General features: G+C 42.9%; 1 protein-coding gene across 1 annotated transcript in view; it reads right to left on the bottom strand.

Annotated features, from left to right (window-relative positions):
- Positions 1–27,192, bottom strand: part of LOC148401525 (nck-associated protein 5-like) — a 62,814-nt gene that overhangs the window by 2,063 nt on the left and 33,559 nt on the right. Inside the window, exons 6-19 of the mRNA XM_088369192.1 lie at positions 19,290–19,380; positions 17,048–17,215; positions 15,367–15,435; positions 14,005–14,043; positions 13,800–13,919; positions 10,667–10,771; positions 9,866–10,054; positions 6,360–9,787; positions 5,854–5,962; positions 5,104–5,191; positions 2,994–3,257; positions 2,589–2,710; positions 1,969–2,089; positions 1,465–1,496 (exon numbers count right to left, since the gene is read on the bottom strand). Of these exons, the coding sequence (XP_088225318.1) occupies positions 1,465–1,496; positions 1,969–2,089; positions 2,589–2,710; positions 2,994–3,257; positions 5,104–5,191; positions 5,854–5,962; positions 6,360–9,787; positions 9,866–10,054; positions 10,667–10,771; positions 13,800–13,919; positions 14,005–14,043; positions 15,367–15,435; positions 17,048–17,215; positions 19,290–19,380 (4,945 nt within the window). The remainder of the gene's footprint in view (positions 1–1,464; positions 1,497–1,968; positions 2,090–2,588; positions 2,711–2,993; positions 3,258–5,103; positions 5,192–5,853; positions 5,963–6,359; positions 9,788–9,865; positions 10,055–10,666; positions 10,772–13,799; positions 13,920–14,004; positions 14,044–15,366; positions 15,436–17,047; positions 17,216–19,289; positions 19,381–27,192) is intronic.

The following is a 27,192-nucleotide window of genomic DNA, read 5'->3' on the forward strand; positions in this document are numbered from 1 at the left end:
CAGTGGAACAATCATGGTTTACTTTGAGAGACCAGTAAATGGCGCCTGGGGTCACAACAACAAATTATGAAAGGACTGAAGCGCACAAGTGGATGAGATGTTCCAGAGCAGTTCTAAATATGGGACTTTTTAAACTGCCTTAAAGCTCTGAACAACAACCTGAAGCATGAACATCCCACAGCAACACTGACGCCTGATTTGGATTTTGCCCAGAGTGAGGAATTGGCCTTCGGAAAAGTATTTCCCCGTGTTCAAAGATTGTGCATAATACATGAGGTCACTGAAATTTATAGTAGCGTTAAATAAGATGCGCATATATCGTGAATACCGTATTGCGCTCTTAAATCTGTTGGTCTTAAATCACACGGGAAATCGTTTAATATTTCACATTCCATGTCGTAATGTTCTATTTTCTTTTTGAAATTTCTCAAGGCGATAAGCTTCAACGTGCTCACATGTATCTCATCTATTCCTTTGGTCCAAAACAACCAGAAATCTCTTCAACTCTATCGTTCCTCAGGCATTTTTTACTCCTCGGCATAAACAATAGAAAGAAGCGTAGGTGAGAACGGTGAGAGTCCGACGGGAGGATGGATGCTGAGCTGAAAACAAAAAAAATTCCAGACGAACTGAGGAGAGACGTTACGAGCGAGGGAACGACAGCGGGAGACATGTTAGTGAAAGGGAAAGACGACGCTGTTAGCGGGAGCGTCAGGTGCTGTCAGGATGATGAATGGGAGGCCAACGTGGGCCGCGAGGGTTCCGACGGGACCCGGCGAGCTTTGTGTCGCTCTCCCGAGTCTTTTGCCGCATGTTATTAAAGAGGCTCAAATCGCAGATCTTTTGACACCAGCCGGCAAACTTTCCCCAAGTGTGGCCGCGGGCGACTTCTCGCAAGTGCCGCAGCACGTCCGGACGGGAACGTAAATAAAACCCGATGATCTGTTGCATGGATTCCCGCAGGGATTCCCGAGAACTCGTTTTGACTCTTTATGCTTTGTGACCCGTCCTCACGATTATTTTCGCAGAAGACAATTCCCTTGGCTGCATTGTCTGCGTTTGGTGAATTTGACATTTTGCAGATTGCTTGAAAAGGGCCCCGGCATCCCCTTGCTGTATGGAATTACAATAAAGTTTGATTTAATTTGAAGTCATCTCGCTTGAGTTCATCAAAGGTCAATCATAAAACTCAGTGAACAAACTCAAACGTACACAAGTGTTGAGTCAGATTCCCCCCGCCCCCCCGACTCAGATTATAGATTTTTGTGTCAGGCCCGGCATCAGGGTAGTCGAGGGTAGCCCGGCTGTCCTGCGGCGGCAGCTGGAGGCCATATTGAGCGTCTGGTTAAATAAGATGGTAGCGTCGTTAAAGAGGGTAGGAGCAGATACCCGACTGAAAGAGAAGGAAACGAAGCAATTAGGCCTGCTTTTGCTATGAAAATCTCCGACCGAAAGAAAGACTACGCTGAGCACGTCGAGGCGTCTTCGATACGCAGCTGTCTTATCAGGTGAGGTCGAATGTCATTCTCAGTTTGGAGGGAAGTCGAGGAAGACAGATGTGTTACAGTCAGGATTTACACGAGATTCACAATGTCACTTTTCAAAGGAGTCACTGTTTGGAGGGGAAGTTCACGCGAGATCTTCACTGATTAATTGACTGGAAGTGAGATATAAGGAATGAATATTTTCGCAAATGGCTGCAACCCGCTGAAGCTAATCCAGATCTTTTGGAAGCGTTGTCATTTTCCTCATTTGGAGGTCCGAAATGCTAATTCTATAATAAATAAAAAACTAAATAAAAAATAAATAAATATAATATATAATGAATAAAAAATAATAAAATAAATAATAGATTAAAATATAATATAATATAATACAATATAAAATAATATAATATAATATAATATAATAAATTCTAAAGCCGGTTTCCTAGAAAAAATTAATATTTTTGATGGAGAGGTGACTGACCTGAGTCGACCATTTTGTTGCTTTGCATCGGGCTCACAGTGATTACGGGTCGCTTTAGTTCGGTCTCAGTGTCGCTGCCGCTACTGGTGCCGGAGTACGTACACGATCGCAGGGCTCGCTCCTAAATTTAAAAAACAGGAAAATGTCGTGACATGTCTGACATTTAGTCATTTGTGTTTAATAAAAATGAAGCTTCAAATATGTTTCATGAAGCAGTTGTCATTTTTTACGCCTCTAGAGGGCACTGTTCAAGATAAGTTTAAAAAAATCAAACGACTTGCTGCTTTATTCAAATCAACAGTGCCATCTAGAGGAGTAAATAAAATACAACTGGTTCATGAAGCAAATTTGAAGCCTCATTTTCCTATCACTAGAACAGAATATTGCTTCTGTAAAAAGTTTTCTGCTATTATAGGGAAGTTTTCTTATACCACTGTGGCGAAAGTGCTTTGTCAAGAGAGGTTCTGTTGGGTCTCTTTGATGCAGACCCTCAACCTGTTCCATTTTGAAAAGTGCTTTCCAATAATTTGGTGTGCACTTCCAAACTTAATTAAATTGGAAAATGCAAACACAGCAAGACCAATTTTGTCCTGCATACGTGGTTCATCATTCAAACTTACGGCAGAAACGTCAGGCTCCTTCGCTTTGAACTTCCTCCCGGTTTCATCGTCTTTGTCCTCAGTTGTGGCTAAACTGCTGCACTTCGGGGTGAACAGGCTCAACCTCTTGGTCTTGTTTGCACCTACAAGTCCAAAGAAAGACAATGATGATGATGATGGCCAAAAATGGCTGTAGCCACAGTTGCAGTACAAACAAGAGTAATAATAATAATAATAATAATAAAAAAAGAAGAAAAAATAAAAATAAAAAATAATAACCATAATATAAAAATAAAAAATAATAATGAAAAAGAAGAAGAAGGAATAATAATAATAAAAAGAATAAACAAAGAAAAAGACAAAAACGAAGAAACAGAAAAAAGAGAAGAAGAAAAAGAAGAAGAAGAAACTGTTAGGTTGACTTACCAGCCAATTTGGGCAATCGGGTCTGGACGTCCGGGGTGAAACCACTATAAGTGAGGGATGGGTCAGAGAAGGAGTGACCCAAGTTTCCAGGAGCATGCAGACAGGTGTTGGGTCGGGAAGGCACTTTGACACCGGGTTGTGAACATTCTGGAGGAGAGGAGGGAGGCTCGGCTCGGAGCTCGCATTTCGGGATATGGCGTCCCGAGTCAGGGAGGGGGAAGGTACCGATCCCACTGTCCAAGGTTCTCATCTGACAGCCGGAACCTGAAGTGACAAGGACATGTGACGACTAGGGGAAGCGAGGGTCAGCACACGGGAAAAGGTGTGAGGGCATCACATGCAATGGAAAGGCTTGTGAGAGTACAAGGTGTCTGTTGTGGTGGGTTCAGAAGACAGAAAAAAAATATTAGGATCACGTTCAGAGGACTCCAATCAAATTAAACTTCCTTTCATAGAAATGGTTACAGAAGCACTCGCGGGGACACACTCAAGTGATTGGCCAGGGCTTCGGGCGGCAATAAGCAACACAGGGTCGCTATATTATATTTTTACCATTTGGATGAAATCAAAGAGAGCACAGAATTTGGAAACAAGTGAATATATATAGCTGAAAAAACATGAAAGGCTAATTCTCCGCAGTCAGTCTCATAAAGATATTCAACAGCAGAAATGCAAATGATTTCTTCGGACATTCTGGATATTTCCATTCCCAGCAGAATGTTGCATCATAAAGCACACTTGAGCTCACAAGCAAGCTAACAAACAAACAAGTGTTTTTGAAACTTAACTAATCTTAAATATTAAGGGGTCATGAGTTGTTTTGGAACCAAACAGGCTTTTCTCAGAAATGGGCCTGTAATTCCTCCAAGATGAAGAATTAAGATTCCAAAATGGTCAGGTCAACCCTAACCAGGTACCGTATTTTCCGGACTATAAGGCGCACCAGACTATAAGGCGCACCTTCAGTGACTGGCCCATTTTAAAACGTTGTCCTTATATAAGGCGCACCGGACTATAAGGCGCACCATTAATGCATCATGTCAGAATTTTAATCCAAATCAAATCAGTCTCCATTTTATCTTTTTTATTCCAACTTCAGACGCAACAAATTACTTTATAATCACAAAATAATGATCCATAGTCTTTTTGATTCATGATTCATAGTCTTCAGCGGGCCACTTATGATTGATTTCATGACACAATGCTTCGGGCCAGTTTAAATTTAGGAATTTGGTCCACATATAAGGCGCACCGGACTATAAGGCGCACTGTCGGCTTTTGAGAAAATTTTAGGTTTTTAGGTGCGCTTTATAGTCCGGAAAATACGGTAAGCAAAAAAAAAAAAAAGGCTGGCCTAAAACTTTAGTCCAAACCTGTGCTATTTTGCAGAATTCAAAACAACCACTTTGCTGGAATCATTTTGTGTGCTCACAAAGCGCATCACCGCATTTGACATCCACACGCACCGGCAACACCTGCGACAACCGTTTAATGTAAACAAGCGGCCGTGAACAGCTTGTTGTCGTCCTCGGCGACATTTGTCGCATTCAAATGCGGCGCACCAGACGAGACCGGCAATGGCAGGAGAGAAAGAGCAGAGTGCAGGCAGCCATAGATTACCCAGTCGTATAATCGAATGCCAGGCTTGACAGTTGAAAATGCCCTCACTAAGCAAACTATAACAAGTTCCAGCGTAATTCCAGCCCGAGGCAACGGCCACTGGACCTAATGTAGTTTTTCACGAGTCGCTATCACGTCCAGGCTGCATGCTTGGAGGCCCCAAATCTATGATGATACCTCCACCGTCTGATGCTTAGCTTCTATTTGTTTTGATGTATTTATTGTTTTTATGCCCTCGGATCATAAACGAGGTTCTTTAGTGCCCGAGCGTCAAAATTTGTTAGTTCATCTATCTGGTGCGTCAGTTTTGGATGACTTCTGCTTAGCATTTAATTCATATTAATAAATGCTAAAAAATGCTAAAAGCTGTAGCGACACGGCAGGCGCTCAGTCGTTATGACCTTTAAAGCTGGAGTTACAAACGAGCTGTAAATAGCATCTGCTATCAATCACACAACCATCATGGCGTCCAAGAAAATACAAAACTTACCCATCATGTGGTCTTGACCGGTTGGATCGACCTTGCGCCCCTCTTTGCCGTCAGCCCTCAAGTTGAGCTTCTGACTCATTAGGAGAGTCTGTGAAGTAAAAATGACAAAATGGCCTCAGGACGGGAGATGCTAGCTCGTCGATTAGCATCTTGTCGTCTAATTAATCGAGTTACGATTGCTGTAAAGAGAGTCACAAGTTGAGCTTCTCACTCATTAGGACAGTCTAAATTAAAAATAACAAAATGGCCTCAGCACGCCAGATGCTAGCTAGTCAATTAGCATCGTTAATTGTACTCTAATCGAGTTTCAATTGGCGTGTTTCCGAGCGAGGTGAAAAGGGAGTCACAAGGGGTCCTAAAGTGTCTGGCTTTTGTGCCGTTAAGGAGATGATGGAATGGCTCGGGGAATGGTATCAAATGGCCCTTTGTCGAATGGAGGGCTTCTGATAAGGAGCCTCCTCAGCGCTATCAAAAGGCCACATCAGGATTACATTTCCGAGGTGATTTGGCGGGGCTCTCTTTGTGACTGCACTTAGTCCTCTCCATTAAATGTTCTTTTTGTAGCTTTTAACGCTCTCAAGAATCGATCTTTTAACTCATAGACATAAAAAAAAAAAAACATATTCCAAATTATTCGCTATGCTATGCTATGCTATTAGAAAAACAAAACCAGTTTCAAGTCTGTCCCGATTCGGGAAAAAGAAGCAATAAAAAGAGTCGTTATCAAAATAAAACAAAACGCTAACTTACAGCCGCATCAGGACAGATCTTCATGTCTCCTCCTTTTATCTCCGAATGTTTCTTGGGTGTGGAGATCCCCGTCGGCGATGCGGTGACTAAGTTGCCTTTTCCAGCCGTCCTGTTAAAAAAAAAAAAAAAAAAAACAATATTTGAGCTGTATTTCAAGATGTGTTGAAAGCTGCTTGTCCCTCATGTGAGCACGAAATGGCAACAAAGATGATTCTCAAAAGGTGTGACCAAAAAAAACCCAAAAAACGGATCAATGGAGTGAAGCGCCGCAGCGTGCCTGCGCAACAATTGTCTCGAGAGTCACAACCGGAACAGACAGCTGTGTTTAAGATTTTTTTTTTTTTTTTTTTTTTTAAGCTAATGTTTGCTAGCAATCGCTTACAAACGATTCATTTGAAGGATTCGATTCACGACTCGGTGGAGAGACAACGCGTGGCAGCAGCGGGAATTAAATGACTAATCAATTAGGGGGAATTCAATGTGAGGGGGGGTGTTGATTTACGCACCTGCCAAGAAGCTCCTTGACAAACTGGTCCTTGGCGATGAAAGCGGCGCTGCACTGGAGCTGACTGGCAATCTGACCCATTTGATTGTTGCAGTGGTCCATGATGGAGCTCAGCTTGTTGCTCATCTCCGATTGATTCTGCGCCTCCAGACTGTCGTTTTTCTTCCTCTCCTTTTTCTTGTCCAACTTTATCTGTTTGCCTCCAAGGACCGATCCAATCTTGGTCTCTTTCTTCTCTTCTTTCCCTTTGGGCACGTCGGTTTTCTTACCGGCCACAGCCGGAAGTTTGCTTTTCCGGAAGCCGAACCAGTTTGCTAGCGAAGGAGCGCTTTTTTGTTTGGCCTCACTAGCGGCGACCTTCTCTTGTTCTTGACATTTTTGTAGATTTTCTTCAATTCCCATCATGACCTTCTCTTCAATAGTGCAGGCTGACAGGCTGATTTTTTTCTCGTCTATATCTGCGGCATGGTTTGGAGAGTCTGTCAGGGTTTTTCCTCCCGAGCTCAGTTCTTCCTCATTAGGGGTGGTTGCCATGCCTCCCGTTTCTCGCACCACGTTTTCTGAACTATAAGGACAAGACGCTGGAGGCTGAAAGTGTGAGGTGGCTTTTCCGGGCCTGCAGATGTTATTTATTCGATTTTTTTCACAGATGGGCAACCCACGCGTCTCCTTGTGGGAGGGCGACGTGACCGTCTGCCCCTTTGCCGAGCTTTGAGATTCATCACCTTTGGAAATTAACTTTGAAGTTCTCTCAGGTGGGACGTTCTGATTGTTGGGTCTCGTCCGGGGAGAGTAGATTGGACTCTCCGCCGAGCCGGGAACCTCCGAGGAACTCTGTCTGGACAAAGAAATCCCCCTTTCTGTTGAGTTGGTGATGATCTGAGTTCTGATTTTTCCTGGTCCCTCCAGAACGTTGATGTTGGGTTTCTCGCTGTAGTTGGTACTGAAGCTCTGGCTTCGGGCTTTGGCCCCGTTCATTCCCAAGGCTGGTTTCAGATGGGATTTGGCCGTAATGGATACGGATCTGGAGAAAAGTAGACTGCTCCTTTTGCCTTTATTGCAGACGTCCCCCTCGTCTGGTGTCACGACGGGATTGAGCTCCTCTTCCGGTAACCTCCCGTGAACTTCACCTTCCACCTCTGTCACGGACATCTTGGATGGCGGATCGATACCGCACACCGGCCGCGAGCTGTCACATTGGCTCGAGGCGTTTGAAGTCACAGTCTCCTTGGAAACTAAGTTGATATGATCTTTTTCTTGCTTATCTGGCAAAGAGGGACTATTTTTATGACCCGGAGGCGATTTTAAAAACGGTTTGAACCCGACGGAAACGCGAATCTTTTGACTCTTTTGCGACACGTTCGGGGAAGTCACGACCGAACTCGACGGGCTGACAACATTTTGCGGTTCCGACTTTACCTTCGGGGCTTCCGGAAGTGAAACTGTTAAACTAACCGAGGGCTTCTGGTTCTCATATTCATGGGGGGGGGCTCTCTTATTTTCAAATGAGGACCCTCTGATGGCACTATAAGGCGGGGGGACATTCTTTGAGCTTTTAGGTGCATTTTCCATCTCGGGGTCAAAGCCTGAGTTTGTGGGTGGGAGGTAGTCTTTTGCGGCGGCCATCTTGGGAGTGCCCGTGTTCGGTGTTATGCCAGAGGACTTTTGAAGGTGCTGACTGGTTTTGTCGACCAGTTTCTGAGGTGCGAGTGCAGTCCCGTAGCCGGCGTCCGTGTCCATGTCTTTATCTTTAATGGGTAGTGTTGCTTGCATATTTGGCTGGAGAGACGTGTAGTAACTCGGGGGCGGGCCCCTCGCAGCGGATGCCTGAGCTAGCCCCGTTTTATGTGCTTGAGGCGACCCCTCGTAATTTGGTTTGATCAGTAAGGAGGTGGTACGACCCGGCGGAGGGGGTGGCGAAGGCGACCTGAGTTTGTTTTTCACGCTTTCACAGTGTTTGTCTCTGGTTGGTTGTTCACAATTGTCGGCAAACTCCAGTTGTTTCCTTGAGAGTCGAGGGGAACCGGGGGATGAGGTTTTACTCCATTCGGACCGATTGGGAAGTTTGGAGTTGGCCACCTTTGGGCTCTGGGAGCTCTTGATGAAACGGGATATCTTCGTGATTGGAGGTGGGGGTGTTTTCTCCTGACTTGGAGTTCCTGAGTTTCCACCGTTTGGCTCGGTGGTCGTGCCTTTTGACAATCTGATTGGGGATGCGGAAGGTTTATTACAAGCTGGAAGTTTTGAGACCACCGCCATCGGAGAGGCAGAATCGTTCAGAGGTGGGATGGAATGTCCTTTAAACGCTCGGCTGCCGGGCGGCTTGATTAACTTCCGCTGTGAGGTGAACTGCACGGAGAGCCGGTCTGCGTTGCCAGCCCAGTTTGTTTTGCCGGTCCTGAGCTGATATTCCGAAGGTTTCTCCGGACAATCGAGGACAGCGTAGTTGTCCGTATGTGTTGACTTCTGACTCGTTGGTTTTTCTTGAAGGTCTAATTTGTTGTCTTCTTTACTAACTAAAGGAGCAATTGTAGGTCCATTAAGCTTCTGAGGACTTAGTTCAATTGGCTCCCCTTGAGCGTCAAATACTGCCAAGATGCTTTCGTCGGACAGATAATTATTCGTTGCCGTGATGGGTTCTGGTCTACTATCTGCAGACTGGGTTCCGACTCGGTCCCTTTGCAAGTGCTGCGGCCTGAGCGGTTTGAAAGCGCTCCGGGACTTCCTCTCCGCTTGCTCTTTTGGTTGGCTTGAGGGCACCTGCAAGTCACATTTGAGTTCTTCCAGATCGTCCACATCTGAGAAGCAATTGGAACTTTCTGGATCCGAAGGGGGAACGTGCATCACCGACACTCGAGTGAACGCTGACGGCCGTCCAATCTCGGTGAGACAACTGCTCGTGAGTTTCTCGGGACGTTCATTTGATGGAAATTCCGAGGGGGGCTTTGTCACGACGAGGCTCTTGTCAGCCACATTTCCTCCATCTTGCATCCCGTCCCAGCTGCATAGCGTGTCGGAGATGCTGTGGGGGAGCTTCTTGCAGTAGAACCAGCTGTCCCTGTTAGGGACGTCAATCGCCTGGCTGGATTGCACAAGCTCATCATCTGCGTCGTCCGAATCGTACAAAAACTTTTTCCCCACAAGAAGCGATGTTCTTCCAACGTGGGTTGGCTTCGACACACCTTTACTGCTACTCTTGATACCAAGCGAGTAAATACCCTCGTTGGAGTTCATGCAGTCTTTGTAGCCGGACTTGGAGACCCTGGTTGAGGATGAGGACCTGTGCTTCCTCCTTTGCAATTTCCTCAGCCCCTCCAGGATGTTGGTCTCCTTACGCCTGGTGGGCATCTGTTCCTCCAGTGGGACGTTGATGTTACTCGGGGCGGACGAACCCAAATTTAGCCTCTTTTCCCAGGTGAGAGTTGAGTGCTGAGGGAGGGTCAAAGAAAAGATGGAATAAAAGATCAAACCGGATTTATGTGGAGGAATAAAGTGGAGGATTGTTACCACTTTTCCACAGGATGATGGCCCGTCGTTCCAGGTGTAGGAGCCGCTGGAGAGTTCGCTGCATGCGCTCGACAGCGACAGTTCGCTGCTGCTACGGCTGCTGCGTGGGTACGTTGGCATCGGCGCTGTCAGACTCAGCTGGCTTAGACAATTGGCGGTGATGGGCAAACCTGGCTTTCCGTTCAACTCCTGTGAGACCGAGATGTAACATTGAGGGAATTGGAAACCGGGAAAGTTCTGCTGTTCAAAAACAATGTTGTTGCTCTTACAAATAACAAAATGAATATAAAAAAATCTTATACATACTGCAAATTTACATTTATTGTAAATGTATTGTCATTTTTATCATTTTTATTAATGATATAATATAATATAATATAATATAAAACAATAAAATAAAATAATATAAAATAAAATATAATCATATTTATAAATCAAGAAAGGAAATCTGCACATTTTGACAAAATGACCTTTTTTGGGCATTATTTCATCGCCAACTCCTTTCCTCACCTTAATGCATAATATATAAGGTGACCAATGAAGAACATTGTCCCATAAAGTCTTTTTTTTTTTTTTTTAATGACAAGCATCTCAATCGATGGCTTTCTGGTAACATGACAAGTGTTTATTCTTCTTTGTGTTAAGTGACACCGCCAGCCATTTCTGCTAAGAGTGGGTTGGGGGTCAGGCTTTTAGATGCTGAGGGTTGTATTTTAATATCATGTAATGATTTCTACGTTAGCTCAAGGACACCGGTACCAAAAAAAGAGGAAAAAAAAAATCACTTTCCATTAGGCTTACAGTTGTAGGAGAATTTGTGTTCCTGGACAGTAAGAAAGCTTTGCTTCTTTCGGGTTCCTGGAGCAAGTCTGCTGCAGACAGATCCATGATCCGTGACTGGAGTTTCTGGAATGCAAAAGTTGCAAAGATTTGACATCAGGGAATTGAGGAAAGAGGAAAAAAAAAAAAAAAAAAAAAGAATCTTCCGATTTTGTGCAAAAAGATACTCTTGAATGTTTCCATGCTGGATTCCGACTCGCATTTACATCATCAGTTGGAATAAAACATAAGTGAACAAGAAATAATTGCATCAGGGAATAAGGGACGCCTCTTAATATTTCCCCCACAATTCATTTGCTTGAGTGGAAAGAAGACAAAACCAAATACGGCTTCGGTGTATTAATCTTAGCGTTTAATTAGCCCGGCTTTCTGTGAGCAAATTAACTTCATTCGAATTTCCAGACAGTGCAGTGCAACATTTTTTCTATATGACATACATACATATATATTTATTTATTTTTAATTTTTAATATATACGTACATACATACATATATATATTATATTTTTTATTTATTTCAATTTTTAATATATATACACTTTTTTTTTTTAGCTTTTTTTTTCATACAAATTTAAGATCTCACAGCAGTGCTTGTTAATAAACCGAATGCCATTTTTTTATTCTTGCCAGTCCCTAAATGGCCATGCGGTATAAATTAGGCACTTTTCATTTTTTTAAAAGCTATAATATCAATGTCAAAGTGATGCAGATGAAGATGGGAGTGGCTGAAATGTCACAGGGTTCCCGATCTTATCGTAAAGTGTAGAATTTCACCTCCTCAGCATCCTCATCAAGCATTCAGTCAATAGTGTCATCGGGTCAAGGAGGGAGGGGGGGTGAGGGGGGGTCGGCCAAAAAAAGTCGAACGGACGTCTGCATGGATTTGTCTCTTTTTACGGTTCTAAGCTACAGTCGAATTTTTCTGAATATACTGTGAAATATTTGCAAGCCTGCAGTTTTGTATGTAAATGTAAAAACTATAACATTACTCTCTCTTGTTCTTATCAACATATCTAAGCGCAGGGAGGAAAAACACCCACTCGACATAAAATGGCCATCAACATGACCCAAATGCTTTTTACGTCGCTCTCACATTTACAAAAAGCGCATATTCAGCTTCTGTTTGCGATAAGAGCAAAGCCAGATAAAAAAAAAAAAACACAAACACACTAGCTTGTGTTCCGTCTTGTCCCGATTAGCAAGCAGGAGATGCCGCAAGTGCAACAGCAACGAGGAGGTCACGCTCCGTCCTTGAGTCCCCCGACCAAGCGCGACGTTTGTCCCAAGTAATGGGACACTTAATTGCCAATCGCCTGCCATATTTGATAAGCGGTCGAGGCCGGTTCGGGGTTACTGCACAGCCAGGACGCCGAGCATTATTGCGCAATACCTTTTACCAAAACACCGCTCAGATGTTTGTGGTCGGCTGGATGGACGGGGGAAGGAGCGTGCGTGGCTATGGCGCCATCAAATTCAAGATGGCGTTTTATCAGTGAAGCTCAAGAAGCCCGTGGGGAAAAGGAGAACTTTTTAATTACTGATAAGCAAAAGCTTTAGTCCTGGACTGCAAATAGCGCAAAATTAAATCTCGGCGCATTTGAAGTTGTAGTAAAAAAAAAAAGAAAAGAAAAAAGGAAAGTTATTTCCTCTTTTTTGCTAAATAAGAACAACAAGGTAGGGTCAGAATTTATCGATGTCATCTTCATTATATTATTACATTTACTACCGGCAGTGAATATGAATGAGGGCTCTCCCCGATGTCATTGCTAATGATTGATACACGTTTTTTATTGATTCCAATTTGATCATGATAGGGATTTGGAAATAATTAATGACATAAAAAAAAAAAAAATCCACTTTTTTTTTATTGTGGCTAGCCTGAGTTAGTTAATGCTGTTGCTAAGAAGGAGGAGAAGGAGGACAAGAAGAAGAAAAAGAAGAAGAACCTCATTTTTAAACATCTCAAGGGAGAAAGAAAAAAAAAATCTCTATATTCTCATTCAGTGCCATTGACGGTTATAGACGTCAACGATATTAACTGGGTTGACAGTGAATGACTCAACTGAGATGGAGCTCTAAAAAAAATTTGTAGTTTTCACACATTCTTTTTTTTCCTTCCGCAATAACATCGTGTGAATGCTGGCTTTATCTCATTAGCTTAGCACAAACCAAAAATACATTTTGACTGAAGTTTGTCAGCGTGGACAAATACACAATTGTTGTTTCAGCACTCGAGAAGGGAAAGCTCGCTAATGATACAGTCTAGCGACTCTCCGGAGAATTCCGTTATCACTTATGATTTTTCCTCAGACCCGATCGGTTACTAACAAACCAAAATGTCGTGACTGCTTTGTATCTTGTGAGAAAATGACCGCGGGTCACCTCGGCGCCGCCATCCTTCCAGTGCTCGATCCACTTTGACACCTTTCAGATTGACAACAGCACAGTACAATTTGGTTTCACTAAATTCTCTCCTTCTGTCTCCTCCTCCGTCCCTGTGGCGGTAAAGCTGGCTGATAGCTTCATTTTCAACTCTCCTCTCTTCCCTTCTTATCTCCCCTGGCTCTCCCTTTATGCCTGTTCACCCTCTCTGTTCTATTTAGCTCATTTTTTTCCAGCGCTGACAGTCCAGTCCAGTCCAGTCTTTTTTTTTTTTTTTCTCAGCAGCCCGTTGTTTTCATATTGACGGCATGGAGCCCCGTGGCCTCAGAGCTGACCTTCCTTCTGCACCGGCAATATTATACCATCACTAACAACAGATGGGTGGGTCTGTCTCATTTCTTCTCTTTCCGCCTGGCGCTTTGCAGTAAAGCGCTTGTGTTCAGGTGGCTCTGCAATGATCTGAGGCAATTTCCAGCCAATCTAAACCCGCATTCCTTTAGAAGGCATTGCAAAGTGCAAAGTCATTCATACTTTACAGCCCGAGCAAGAAACTTGGAATATGAAGATAAACCAATCGGCACTTTGCAGCGCCCCAACCCGCCCCCTCCCATCAAATTCTCTTCATTATCGGCCGAGACCAACCTGCCTTTTAAAGAACTAATCAAGTGGAAAATAACTTCAGTTGAGAATAAGTTCCTCGCAGTTCGGCCTACCTGCAGGAGCAGCTCCGAGGTGGGCTTGATACGCTGCTGGAACAGAATCCCCAGGGCCCGATTCTGCTGTTCCAGATCAAAAACTCGAGTGCGTAGCTTGAGACATTCTTCTCTCAGGTCCTAGTCGCAAGACAGAACCGGAAATTGAAACAATGTCCGCATATACGTGAGCGGTCCACTCATGGTGAGGAGATAGAAGACAAACCTTCTGAGTGACAAGTGCCTGCACGACTTGATTGGCGACCTTGAGAGAGACACAGAGAGCCATTTATGTTCAGATGTTTTAAAAACTAAAGAACACAACAATAATATTCCAAATCTAATATCATCAGAATTATGGTTTGTAGTAATTATGATTGAGCAGAGCGAGTAGCCTAAACGTTGTTGTGTCTTGGCTCTGACCACAGTGTCAATAACGAAGCGGCTCGCATTACTGCTTATCGATCCTTCATTAAGTCGGCGTTGGCTCTGGAGTATTCTTGTTTATTGAATGAGGGGAAGCCGACTCGAGAAGAGACTCGCCATCTGATTGCGCTCGTCTCGTCTTTGAGTAGCTAATGCGTTTGCCCGCGCGCTCCGCGATCCCGTGTAAACAATCATCTTCTTTAATCAGCCACTTTCAACTCCAATCTCATCCGCCCACCAGCAGAAGCCGACGCACGTCCCCTCTCCGTCCTCGGATCACGCACTCCCACTCGCCGTGATTCAGCAGGCCGCTATACTGATACACCCCCCCCCCACTCCCACCCATGTGACTCCCTAGGCGGTACTCAGCTTAAAAACAACCAGCAAGCAAAGGTAATTGTGCTGTATCAAAGCCAACTAACAGCTTCACGGACGTTTTACTGAGCACAAGCGGCATTTGAGTTGACCTCAGGTTAGCGGTGGAAGGGTGGGGTCCAAACTACACCTCGGGGGCCACTTGTGGGCATTCGTACCTTTTTAGTGGCCTGCGGCAAATACTAAAAATAGCAATTAACACGGCCCAAGGTCCATTTTTATAAAAATGTGTGTGTCTGTGTGTGTATGTTTGTGTGCGTGAGAGAGAGAATGTGTGTCGTGTATATGTGTGTGTAGTAATGAGTATGTGTGTGTGTGTAGTATTGTGTGTGTGTGTAGTAATGTGTGTGTGTGTATATGCGTGTGTACGTGTTTGTGTGAGTAGTACATGTGTGTATGTGTCAATGTGAGTGTCTGTGTATAAGTGTGTGTGTAGTATTGTGTGTTTGTGTGTGTATATTTGCGTGTACGTGTTTGTGTGTGTAGTAAATGTGTGTGTGTGTGTGTGTGTGTGTGTGTGTGTGTGTGTACGCGTGTGTGTGTGCTTTTTGTACCTGTTTCGGCTCTACAGTGCTTTTCTAGAGGTTCAAAGAAAAAAAAATATTGTGATGAATGAAAATAATTCCAATTTTTGAGCAGAACCGGTTTACACCACATTGTGCTCCATGACACATTCATGATCCTTCATTTTATTTCGGAATGTGCCGATGGGATTCGGGCACGTCTCAATTCTTGAGGGACCCACCCACAATCCTGCCGTAGAAGATGTGACGTGATGACCACTCACCTCATCCAGGCAGCGTTCGTACTGCTCCCTCTGGCTCTCGTTCTCCAACGTCAAGACGGAGTTCCTCTCCTGGAAAGAGCACGTGTTTGGGTTCAGTCATCGATATGATGCAACAACAACAACAACGAATAAGGCGGATACAACAATCGCGCTTGGCTTCAGAAAGGTCAACAGAGCGTCAACACGGCCGATAAAATCCTCCAAGGTACCACGGAGGAAAAGGTCAAGGGGATGCGAGTCATGATGTTGAACTTTGGTGTTGGGATCTAATAAGAATATCTCCTTGGCCTGCTGAGGGACCAGACGCAGGACTATTGATCTCTGGGGGTTTCCGATTTGTCAGAGGCCGCCAGCGTATTAGGAGCTGTCAGGCAGCCCGGCGCCGCTCACCCTCTGCCCTTTCGGAGGAACGCGTCATTCCTCCGAGGAACGCAAGAGATGTAATTATAGCCCCGACGTTCTGGGAGAAGAAGGTAAATGAAATCCCCAAAGCTTCGGAGACGGATGCAAATGTAATGAGGAACAATTGGTTCTCTTACGGAATGATTCAACCCCAACTCCGGGAGGGAACATGGCGATAACTGCAGGACATCGCCATGGTAACTACCGTAACTTTCTTTGTATCACTCACTTGGAGTAACATATTTCATTGAAATCATTTACTGCTGAGGGTATTGATCATAATATTGATCGTGAGGTGACGGATTTTTTTTCAACAACTCTGTGTACCTAATAAGGTGACAGATTCTTTTTTTTTTTTTTTTTTTTTACAGCTCTGCTACTTCAATTGGTTTCTTAGCGTAAACAGTCACACAATCACATTATGGTCACAGGCTCAACATTAGCATATGCATGTATAGTATTTATTTTTTTTATGTATTTTTAATTATTGTTATTATTTTTATTTATTTATTTTTTTACATTATTATTATTATTATTATTATTATTATAAATTAGATTTTTTTTCCATCCATATATATATATATATATATATATATATATATATATATATATGGATGGAAAAAAATATATACTAAGTAAATATTATATATATATATATATGAACATTTTTCAGTCTACAAAATATATATATATATATTTATATATATATAAAATATTCATGAAAAATATTCATTTTAAATAAACATACCTATAAATAAGCAATCAGATAATTTGATAATTTTGCTGCCCAAAAACATGGAAACATGATCCAGTGCTTGCTATGTAACAATACAACGTGTCAAGTCACATGGCTAAATTTAGACTCTGATCTGGACGAGATGCAAGCTACTATTTCGCTTTTCTAAATCATCAATTTGTCTCGATTCTTCGTTTTGTATTTAAAAGGTCTCAGCGAAGAGCAGCCGCGACAACAATAATGGATGGATAGGCGAGTGATGTATAGCATCTGCCCCCCCCCCTCCCTCCCCCCTGGCAAGCGCTGCATCCATCACGTGGCGTAGCGCGGCGGGATTAAATGGCACCTATCTTGTGATAAACTCATTTCAAATGTAATCATGAGCTCATATTCTCCATCAAATTTGAAAGATGGCTTGCGGGAACAGCAGCAAATGATCTTTTGCTGAATGATTATCTCCGTTGTACTTCCTGTAAGTCAAACTCGACCATGTTGACAAATCTGGAGGAGATGTTTGAAAGAAGCCGCAGATCGAGAAGTTACCTCCAGGGTTTTTAGGCGTTCTAACAGGAGCTTGGTCCTGTCATCGTTATCGTCTGTTTGACTGGTGTCGGCGTGCGGCCGCATCCCAGGATCCATCTGAGTCGCCGGCGGGAGGCCGTTCTCCTCTGGGCCATCATGCTGCTTTCGCACTTCCTCTGAGAATTTCTCCTGAGGAGGCGCAAACAAAGAGGGCAGGTTAGAGGAGGTAGAGCGGGACGGGATTTGTTGGGGAGGAGGCCCGGGGGGGTGTTGGCAAGAAGAAACAGAAGCAGATGGGCTGAGATGAAAAAAAAAAGAAAAAAGGATGGCTCGCTTTTGTAGAGGAAGCTGACAAAAAGGCAGAAATCACAGAAGGAGGAGGAAGTGAAATGCAAGATGAAAGCCGAGAGAAAAAGGGGGAGCGGATCAAATGGGCAGATGGGCCGACGGGGAGGTAGGCGGCTTCAACTAAACATCCCCATAATCCCTAATCATGTTCCTCTTGTTTCCCAAACTGTAGCAGCGACCTTCACGCTTGCTCCCGTTTGGCCTTCCTGCATCTCCGCCAGTTATCAGTCGACGGAGGTCTTCCCACCATCCCGTAATTAACTAGCAGTAATTATAAGCCTCAAATTAGCCACTCTCTGGATAGCACAAATAAAAATGGCCTCCCACTTGATTTATTTAAGAGGATTTCAATCTTAAAATTGTTCTCCAAGCAATTTTTTTTTTGCGGTGGGCTTCTTGTGCTTGTTTGCAGACGCTGCTCATCAGGCGCTGTTAAAAGTCGCCCGTAATAGCGTCCGCAGAGAGACGGACGGTCGGGAACGTTGGACCTCCTGCTGCCCTTTCAAGTTATTGAGTTTGCCTGCTGAATGCACAGAAAGCAGCTGTGGAGGACAGGCTGGCCTTGCGTTATTCAGCATCTGGGAATCGCCAAATAACCCTCCATGTTTGTTCTTGTCCACAAAGTCCACAGACAGCAAAGGAGCCCTTTGTAAAATCTCACAAAATGAAGATATTTAAATCCTCTATTCTTCTGAGATTCTACTTCTTTTCCTCAATTTTTATTTCATTTTATCGGTCGTTCTTGTGCCTCCATGAGAGCAAAACCATCTTCATCTCCAGCTTTGTCTTGTCGTTTTTTTTGTTACAACAAAGCTTATAGCCAGCTATCAAGCTAACTAGCAAGCTAACTAGCATCCTTGGCCACCGTGTAAGCAAAATCATTTCCTTCGCCAACTAGCAAACTAACTAGCATCCTTGGCATCATGTAAGCAAAATCATTTCCATCTCCACGTAAGGCTAAGTAGCAAGCTATTAAGCTAACTATCAAGCTAACTAGCATCTTTGGCCACCATGTAAGCAAAAGTATCCATATCCAACTTTTTTGCAGTTGTTTTTTTTGTATTACAACAAAAGATTTGCACCTAACCATCAAGCTAGTTAGCTAACTAGCAAGCTAACTAGCATCCTTGGCCACCATGTAAGCAAAAGCATCTCCGACTTTTTTCGTAGTTCTTTTTTTTTGTGTTACAACAAAGCATTTGCACCTAAGGCCAACTAGCAACCTAGTTCGCTAACTAACAAGCTAACTAGCATCTTTGGTCACCATGAAAACAAAATCATCTCCATCGCCACCTTTTTTTGTAGTTGTTTTGCTTTGTGTTACACCAAAGCTTCAGCGCCTGAGGCCAACTAGCAAGCTATCAGTCAAACTAGCCGCTAATCCTCACTGGAGCACATTAGCAATGACATTTAGCCACACTCTTTCAGCCCTCGTTTGGAAGTTTCCCCTCATCACTCAACAATAGTGAAAGCATGCGCTCATTGCGTTGATCAGATTTTCTTACAATCCCTTGATCGGGTTTAAGGATTTAAATCTTGGAATACTTTATTTAGTTGTATAATGTGTGTTGTTTTTGCAAACCAATACTGTGCTTTTTTTTTTTTCATTGTCGTCTGCTGCATTCTCCATTCGGTAGACAACATTAAGGCACACGAGCAAGGGAGGTGTGAAAACAAAAAAACTGTCAATTGTGACTCAAAAGGTGACTCTGTGAATGTTACTTATTTCTTTTATTTTCCTCCTCCATCCCGGCAGCTATTTCTGCTTCATAACAAGGTCAGCCATGATTGCTTTCCACTTCTTTCTTGGCTAAACTAAAAAAAAAATACAGCTAAGGCACCGAATTTCTTCGGATGGCCAAAATGAGCCAGAAAATGAAGATATTAGTCTTAATTGTATGAAAAAATTGTTTACTTTGTAGGCCTTCATAATGTCGGCTGTGTCTGTGGTGGTCTGCTCCATCAGTCCTTGATTCTGCAGAAGCGACCGCACCTTCTCCTCCATCCTGCACACACAAGAGATGACAGGGTGAATTTTGGCAATCCCATCCAGATGGTTTCCGCCGTATTTCTTTGTTTTTTTTCCCGACACAAACGGGCACTTGGATTAAGACTGACCGGGCGCATTTGTCTTTGCAGCACAACAATGTGCTTGCAAACGAGCCGTTGCCGGCGTGAATAAAAGTGCAATCACAGCAGCGAGCGCCGAGTGACTTTGACCTTGAGGGCTCGGTCTCCTCAAAACAATCAGCCGCCAAACATGCGGTCTGCATGCAGAGCAGGCATTTGAGAGAAGAGCCAAAACGGCCCAGGAGATTTGCGTCAGCTTCAGACTGAACTTCGACCTTCTGTGCATTCCGCTTTGGGCATCGTCTAACTCGATGTTGCCCGAGTGTTACGGCGCCGAGGCACGTATTTTACATTACAATGTGATATTATTACATTATTATGAGTGGCAAAGGTGGAATGAGATTAATTATCATCTGACATCTCGTGGAAGAGCATTTCATCGTTCGGGCCGGCGATACGTCACTGTCGTAAATTATTTGTAGTCAATAAATCATTTTTGTGAAGTTACAGGAATAATTTCACACGACACACTTGCTATCTCAAATGCGTCTGAGATACGAAGTCACTCGTGAGGATGGATTTCCCCTCGGAGACAGTTGCAGAGACGAAGAAGAACAATCAAACTGTTGCTAGTCAGCTGATCTGCTCTGCTACTTGTGATGAGCCCATGCAGAGAAGGCTTGCCCACCCGCCCGCGCCATCTGTCCAGGCTGTTCTGAAAAGCCGCTTGTAATCAGGCGTTGAGCGAATGTGCAAAAGTGGCGGCGAGTGGTCACTTTCCAAAATCGGCACGGTGACGAAGTGCAAGATGATGATGTGACAGTTGCTGGGCATGGTCTCAGGAGATGCCAAGGTGCTTGCCATGATCACGTCATAAATCCGAGGACAGTTTGGGAGTTACACGTTCGCTTTGAATCTGAAATCCCTCGCTTACGATTCAGACCGTGTTTGTAATCCAAGAACAGATGGCATCATTTTAATTTCAAATTGATGAGCCCGTATGTGGACATGGGAATTAATTAGTATGTATGAGGGACAATGACGTTCGAAAAAAATTGACATTGATGAACTGTGGTATGCACTGTAAATGAATGAATGAATGAATGAACAAATGAATAAATGAAATTAAATAATATAAAATAAAAGAATATAAAATAAAGTAAAATAGAATAAAACAAAATGAATTAATGAATAAAGAAAGAAAGAAATAATATTAAAGAGGATTAAATTATATAATATGAAATAAAATAAAATGAATGAATGAATAAAGAAACAAATAAATAAAATTAAATAATATAAAATAAAAGAATATAAAATAAGGTAAAGTAAAGTAAAATAAGACAAAATGAATGAATGAATAAAGAAAGAAAGAAAGAAAGAAAGAAAGAAAGAAAGAAAGAAAGAAAGAAAGAAAGGAAAAAAGAAAGAAATAATATTAAAAAGGATTAAATGATATAAAATAAAATAAAATGAATGAATGAATAAAGAAACAAATGAATAAATAAACAAACAAATAATATTAAATAGGATAAAATAAAATAAAAGTAAATCGGCTTGGCCAGACAAGAGAATTGAAGACAACAGTTGGTACTGGCTTCATGAATGTTCCATATAGCACGGGTATCCAAATCCGGCTCTCGAGGCGCTGGCAAAGCTAGTGCGAGAAGGCAGGGGGTCGTATTGCCTCCAGAGATATCCAGATAATTAACTTTTGGGTACATTTTGATTTTTCTGGCAATTTGTTCTCATGTTTCCCCAATCCCTGGAGAGAACATACAGTAGGATGAATATTCAACAGCGTTTTCTGCCAAATTTGGGGGGTTTTGAAAAAAAAAAAAAAGTTTTGCCGAGCCTCTGAGACAACCTTGAGGACCGCCGTGTTGGCTGTTTCGGTTCCCTCCCTGATTCAAATGATCAGGATTGTTATCAGGCTTCTTCAGCGCTCACTCATGAGGTGGTCACTCAAAATATATGAAGCCAAAGTAGTCGTAAAAGTAATGACTGATCAAAAAAAGATCAAACAAATTTTCATAGTTGCAAAAATACTTTTGACAGCTTTGAAAAGCTGGTAAAGGACAAACGGGGCATAGAGGGAAGCAGAACTAAATTTTGACTTGCTTGATCCATCTGAGCTTGAGCTGAAAAGCAAAAAAATGCCAACCGTCTCGGAAATGCAATTAGGGGGGGCAATCAATTTACAGCCTGAGGTCCGTCAATTTTTTGATTCAACAGTCTCAAACTATCAGCTCACATTCTTACTTCAGGTTGAACTTTCATTGGAGCATATTCATTATCACGCCATTGCAACAAATGGAATGAATTTGGTGGATATTTTTTTTTTGTATGTGCACATTGGATTTTGTATTTTTTTTCCCGCCCTTGTTACCACGTACAAAATAGAGACGCTCTTTTTTTGGGTAAAAAGGGTCAGCAACATTGACCCAAAATATTTTTTACAGCCTTGAAAATATAAAAGAGGCAAAACAACCATGGAAAAATATTTTCAATTATGTATTTTTCTTTTCTACTTTTCTACAATTATTAGTGTGTGTTTGCACATCTTCGTCTAACCTTGGTGTATTTGTGCGTACTGCATATCCATTCATGTATTTTGAGAAGATATGTACTTCTAATTATTCACAGCATACCTTGCTGACACTCAATTCTGTTTCAAGATTTTTAACCTTGTCGTCGAAAACATGGCACAGACAGACGTAGAAGCTTTGCCGCACACCAAAATGAGGGTTGTGTGCCTAAAAAAAGGCAACACTGTCATGAGCGCTCAAGGCCGAAGCCACACGCGACGTGCTCGGTCCATGTTTCCGAGCCGGCCTCGAACAGATCCTCCTCTCGTTACGCTGTGTCATTATCCCGCAGTGGCCTTGTCCACTGATGTGGCCGAGACGCTCCCATATGGGCCGTGTTAATAAGTCCTCTCAAAACCACTCTTCGACTTGGGATCATGTAGGGAACAAGGAGAAGCCTGCTGGGATGAACTGTGGACGTGGCTTACGCTCTCATCAGTGTGTGTGTGTATGTGTATGTGTGTATGTGCGTGTGTTTGTGTATGTCTGTGTGTGTGAGTGTATATCTGCGTGTGTGATTGTGTATGTCTGTGTGTGTGAGTGTATGTGTGTGTGTGAGTGTATGTCTGTGTGTGTGTGTGTCTGTGCGTGCGTGTGTGTACGTGTGTCTACATGTGTGTACGTGTGTGTACATGTATTTATATATGTGTATGCGTGTGCGTATATGTATGTATATACGTGTATGGGTGTGTGTACTTGTGTGCAAGTGTGTGTACGTGTGTGTGTGTACGTGTGTATACGTGTATGTATATATATATGTGTATGCGTGTCTGTACGTGTGTACATGTGTATACTATGTGTATGTCTGTGTGTGTGTGTCTGTACGTGTGTACATGTGTGTATACTATGTGTATGTCTGTGTGTGTCTGTGTGTGTCTGTACGTGTGTGTACATTTGTGTATATATGTACGTGTGTGTGTGTGTGTGTTGTTATGGCTCTTGACATGCTCAGCGACATCTAGAAGAACCAGACCAACATAACACAATTATTGTCTCCTCATAAGCTGAACACAATCGAAAAGCGTCTAAAAGACTCGATACTTGATCCGATCTCGTCTTTGCCCATCCTCAACAGGTCCCGCTTTCACTTTATCGCCGCTGTCAGACACTCAAGTTGAGCGCCGCCGCTAATCAGATTTGACAAAAGAACAATTCCAAAAAAAAGCCCAAAGCTGCTGAAAAACAATCAGCAGGTTGTGCGTCAGAATAGAGGCCATCGGGGGTTGCGTCGCCACAATCGCCTTACGCACAAAACCCGGGGCAAATTAAACGCGAGAATATTCCATTCTTCTGGCGTGAAGCAAACAGATGATTGGCCGGTTTAGCCCGACGCTAAGCTACTCTGATCGGCTTCACAAAACATGCAGACCCTTTCTTAGATATGACCTAAATGTTGGGGCGTCCTCACTCATAAAGACTCTTAATCCACTTTCCAGAACATGGTTGTTACAAAATCTTAATCACGACCAAACCCCGACATTTGACCACCTGTAGTTTACTTCCTTTCAGCAAATGATGATAAAATAGAATCAGCACCATGCCAGCCTCCGGACGAAGAGAAAGAGGTCTTTAAAGGACCCCACATGTGCACCAAAGGAATCGGCCGACAGGAACCTCTTCGTAAATAGATTGCAGGCACAGGTGGGATATCGACGAGGGCCTCCCCAGTGTGAGACCTTAGTCATGATGACAAGACTAACAACAAGTTCTGACTGAGTATTGCTCATCACAAATGTCCAGCTGGGGTGGAAGTCTAGTAGACACAATATGGACGAACAGACGATTCTGGAGAATTTGTGATTTGATATTTGCGAGGACGTTGGATCAGAAAGAAAAAAAACAGGCATTCCCAAACTCCCCCCGCAAATTAGTCCAATATGTCAAACGAGGGTGGACGAAGAAGTCGAGTCCATCAGCGTTAAATAATTTGATTGGTTCGGAGAGTTCGTTTTGTATCTACAGAGTAGATGATTTAATGATTTGACAATCAAAGCGCAGAAGTGACACAGCGGCTTGCGTTTATTTAAAGTAGAGCAGCTGCTGGGCAAATCTATACTGCAATCATGAGGTCAGTTTGAATTACAAGTTGTTTGGCTGCAGGCGGGCGACAAACGATGAGGGAATGCAAAGGGGGCGAGCAGCCGCCAACAGTTCATGTGTGCCCCACATCCGCAAAGGCTTGTAATCTGACCTCTTTCAGCATGCTTATAAACATCACAAACAGCATGCTTAATCTGCGGCGGAAGTCAGCAGGGTGGCGTGTGTGTGTGTTTTAGAAAGGACTACGAAAAAAAAAAATCTGTAAACTGGGCCAAGTTTACCATGAAAATGATCATTTAAATGAACGAACGAACGAATAAATAAATACGATATAAATAAATAAATAGGAAATAAATGAATAAATAAACAATATGAAAACGACATAACATACATTAAATAAATAAATATTGAATTTAAAAAAAAAGGAAAAATCTGTAATCTGGGCCAAGTTTACCATGAAAATGATCATCATTTAAATGAACGAACGAACGAACGAATAAATAAGATATAAATAAATAGGAAATAAAAGAATAAATAAACAAGATATAACTATATAACAGATTAAATAAATAAATATTAAATAAATAAATAAATAAATAAATAAATAAATAAATAAAGAAAGAAAGAAAGAAAGAAAGAAAGAAAGAAAGAAAGAAAGAAAGAAAGAAAGAAAGAAAGAAAGAAAGAAAATTGCGAAGTCCCTCGCTGTGTTTTTTTCCCCCCACCATTTACAAAACCCAAGCAGGCACGGGGAGAACATGCAAACCATACAAAAAGGCAGGAGCTGGAATTGAACCTACAACCTTTGCACTGCAAGGCAGACCTGCTAACTGGTGCATTGCCGTGCTGCCTTAAATTAAAACTAAAGAATGAAATAAAAAAAGTGAAACAAAATCGGGTGACACGGCGAAGTACTAGGTCGAACTCAAGCATACAGATTGGAGGGAGACGTTAAACCGGTGGTCGGCGCCAAAGCTCGTTATTTAGTCACAGTTAAATGACTTCAAGTGAGTTAAATTGACCCTAATACCCTGTCCGAGAGTGGAAGTTGAAAATTAGAGCCAATAAATGCTCCAAATGCGAGCTGCTTCCAAAATAGTGCCGACACCAATTATCTATTTAACATCGTCATTTGGAAGGAGCGGGAAAGCCACTTCAAAAGAACCGAGCCCAGCCGGCCTCTTTGTAATGACCCCAGATGTGCGGTTTGGAACAGGGGCTCGATTCATACCGCAGCGCAGTGGGTGGGGGGGTGGGGGGGTGTGGGGTTCTGCAACGTGCCAAATTAAAAGACTCGGGCCAGGTGTGGCTGGCTGCAGGATTTGAATCATTCCAAAAGAGCGCATTGATCAGCAAACAAACAGAGACATCGGTCTGCTCTTTGAGCACGGCGCTTTTTGCCGCTCCAGCCCAACAGCGCTGGCCAGACAATAACATAAGCCAATAGTTTATTCTGCGCAGGCATCTCAACGGGAGCACGAGCATCCAGACCCGAGAAGCCGTTACTGCCCGTTTGCATCACTAACAAATCCTTTGCGAAGAGCGCCAACGGCTGTATTTAAAAGATGCCTTTTTTTTTAGCATATTCTTCCCAGCAAATTTCGAAAGACACCATGCTGGGTGCACCCACTTAGTAGACCAGGCCAGGTTTTTAGACTGTTGCACATATGATTCAATATATACTGTAAATCCCAGACAACACAATAGCAGGGGAAAAAAAAAAAAGGCGCTGTTGGACCCAATTACCTGCCGAGCGCCTCCTTCATCCTTGGGCATATAAACGGGCACCCTGCACTTGGGTCATCTCGAGGCCTCACGGCGCTGTTGCGGGATCCAAGTCCGACTAAAGTTAGCTGATGATGTTGCTCTCAAGGCACATTTTTCTTCCGTCTGTCCCCTCCGCTCCAAAGTCCCAACTCGTATTGAGTCGAGGGACGTTGAGGGTGGGCTGAGCAGGGTTGTGCTGCAGTCGACCACTAATCCGTAGTCGTTTAATGACGGCAGGCCGTTGAAGCTCTGGGGGGGGGGGGTTGACCAAGTCAGGAGGGGGGTGAGCATGTGACCCACACCAAGCTAAGAACCCAGCCAGGGGGGGGAGGGGGCTTGCTTGTGTACACATCTTGGTCTGGAGTTAAGTGGCCAGTCATTTGGGGCGGGGAGACTTTTTTTTTTTTAAATCTCAACCAAGCAAACATGGGTGGGATTTTTGAAAAAAGAAATAAGTCAAAAATATATAGGCAAGTGGTTGTGTGCACCCAGATGAAGCCACGAGTTGACCTTTGTATGACCCCACTCTATCCAGGTGTCCTGAGCCCAGAAAATTACAACCATCAAAGTCCAAACAGAACCGTCACAGAATGACAACAGTAGCCGAGCGAGTCTCCAAACATCTTCCTGTTAATAAGCCCCATTTTTGGAGCCGATAATGGAATCTTTAACCAGACAATCTCAGCGGTCCAGCGCCCAATGAGCGCCATCCATCCAGGTGACCCCGAGTCACAGTGACAAATTCATTTGGACCCAATCAGGGATATGCTTGATATGTTCCGCTATTATTAGATGGATTTTGCTTTTTCACAGTGCTGCTAGACTATCTGCACGAGTCTCACTCACAGGGGGAAGCCGCAAGATTACACGCTCAAATTATCATCACACGTCAGTGCTCGAAGTTGAATGAACAATTCCAGCACAATAAAAGCCAGACTAAAGAATGCAGACTGGTATTAGGTAGCATATGTTCGCATGTGGACGAAATTGTCGGTAGAGAAAAATATGGTTGAATTCATTGGTTAATTTTAACCAATGAAAATCAAGCAGTGTTTCTTTTGAGTTTCAACAGAATGAAAACAAAACTTCTGAAAAAAAAAGGATTGAACTATTTATGATTATCAACATTATTATTATTATTTTTATTTCTTTATTTTTTATCATTATTATTATCTTTTTTTTTTTTTTTTAGTATTTTTTTATTATCATCATTATTGTTATAATAATAATAATAATAATAATAATAATGATGATGATTATTATTATCGTTTTTTTATCAACACCAACAATTTTCTACGTATGTATGAAAGCAGGTTCTGACTGGACGTAAAATAAAACGTTGATGAGTAAAAATTG

Source organism: Syngnathus floridae, chromosome 2 (assembly GCF_059516105.1).
Source record: "Syngnathus floridae isolate MCC-2025c chromosome 2, RoL_Sflo_1.0, whole genome shotgun sequence".
NCBI lineage: Eukaryota > Metazoa > Chordata > Actinopteri > Syngnathiformes > Syngnathidae > Syngnathus > Syngnathus floridae.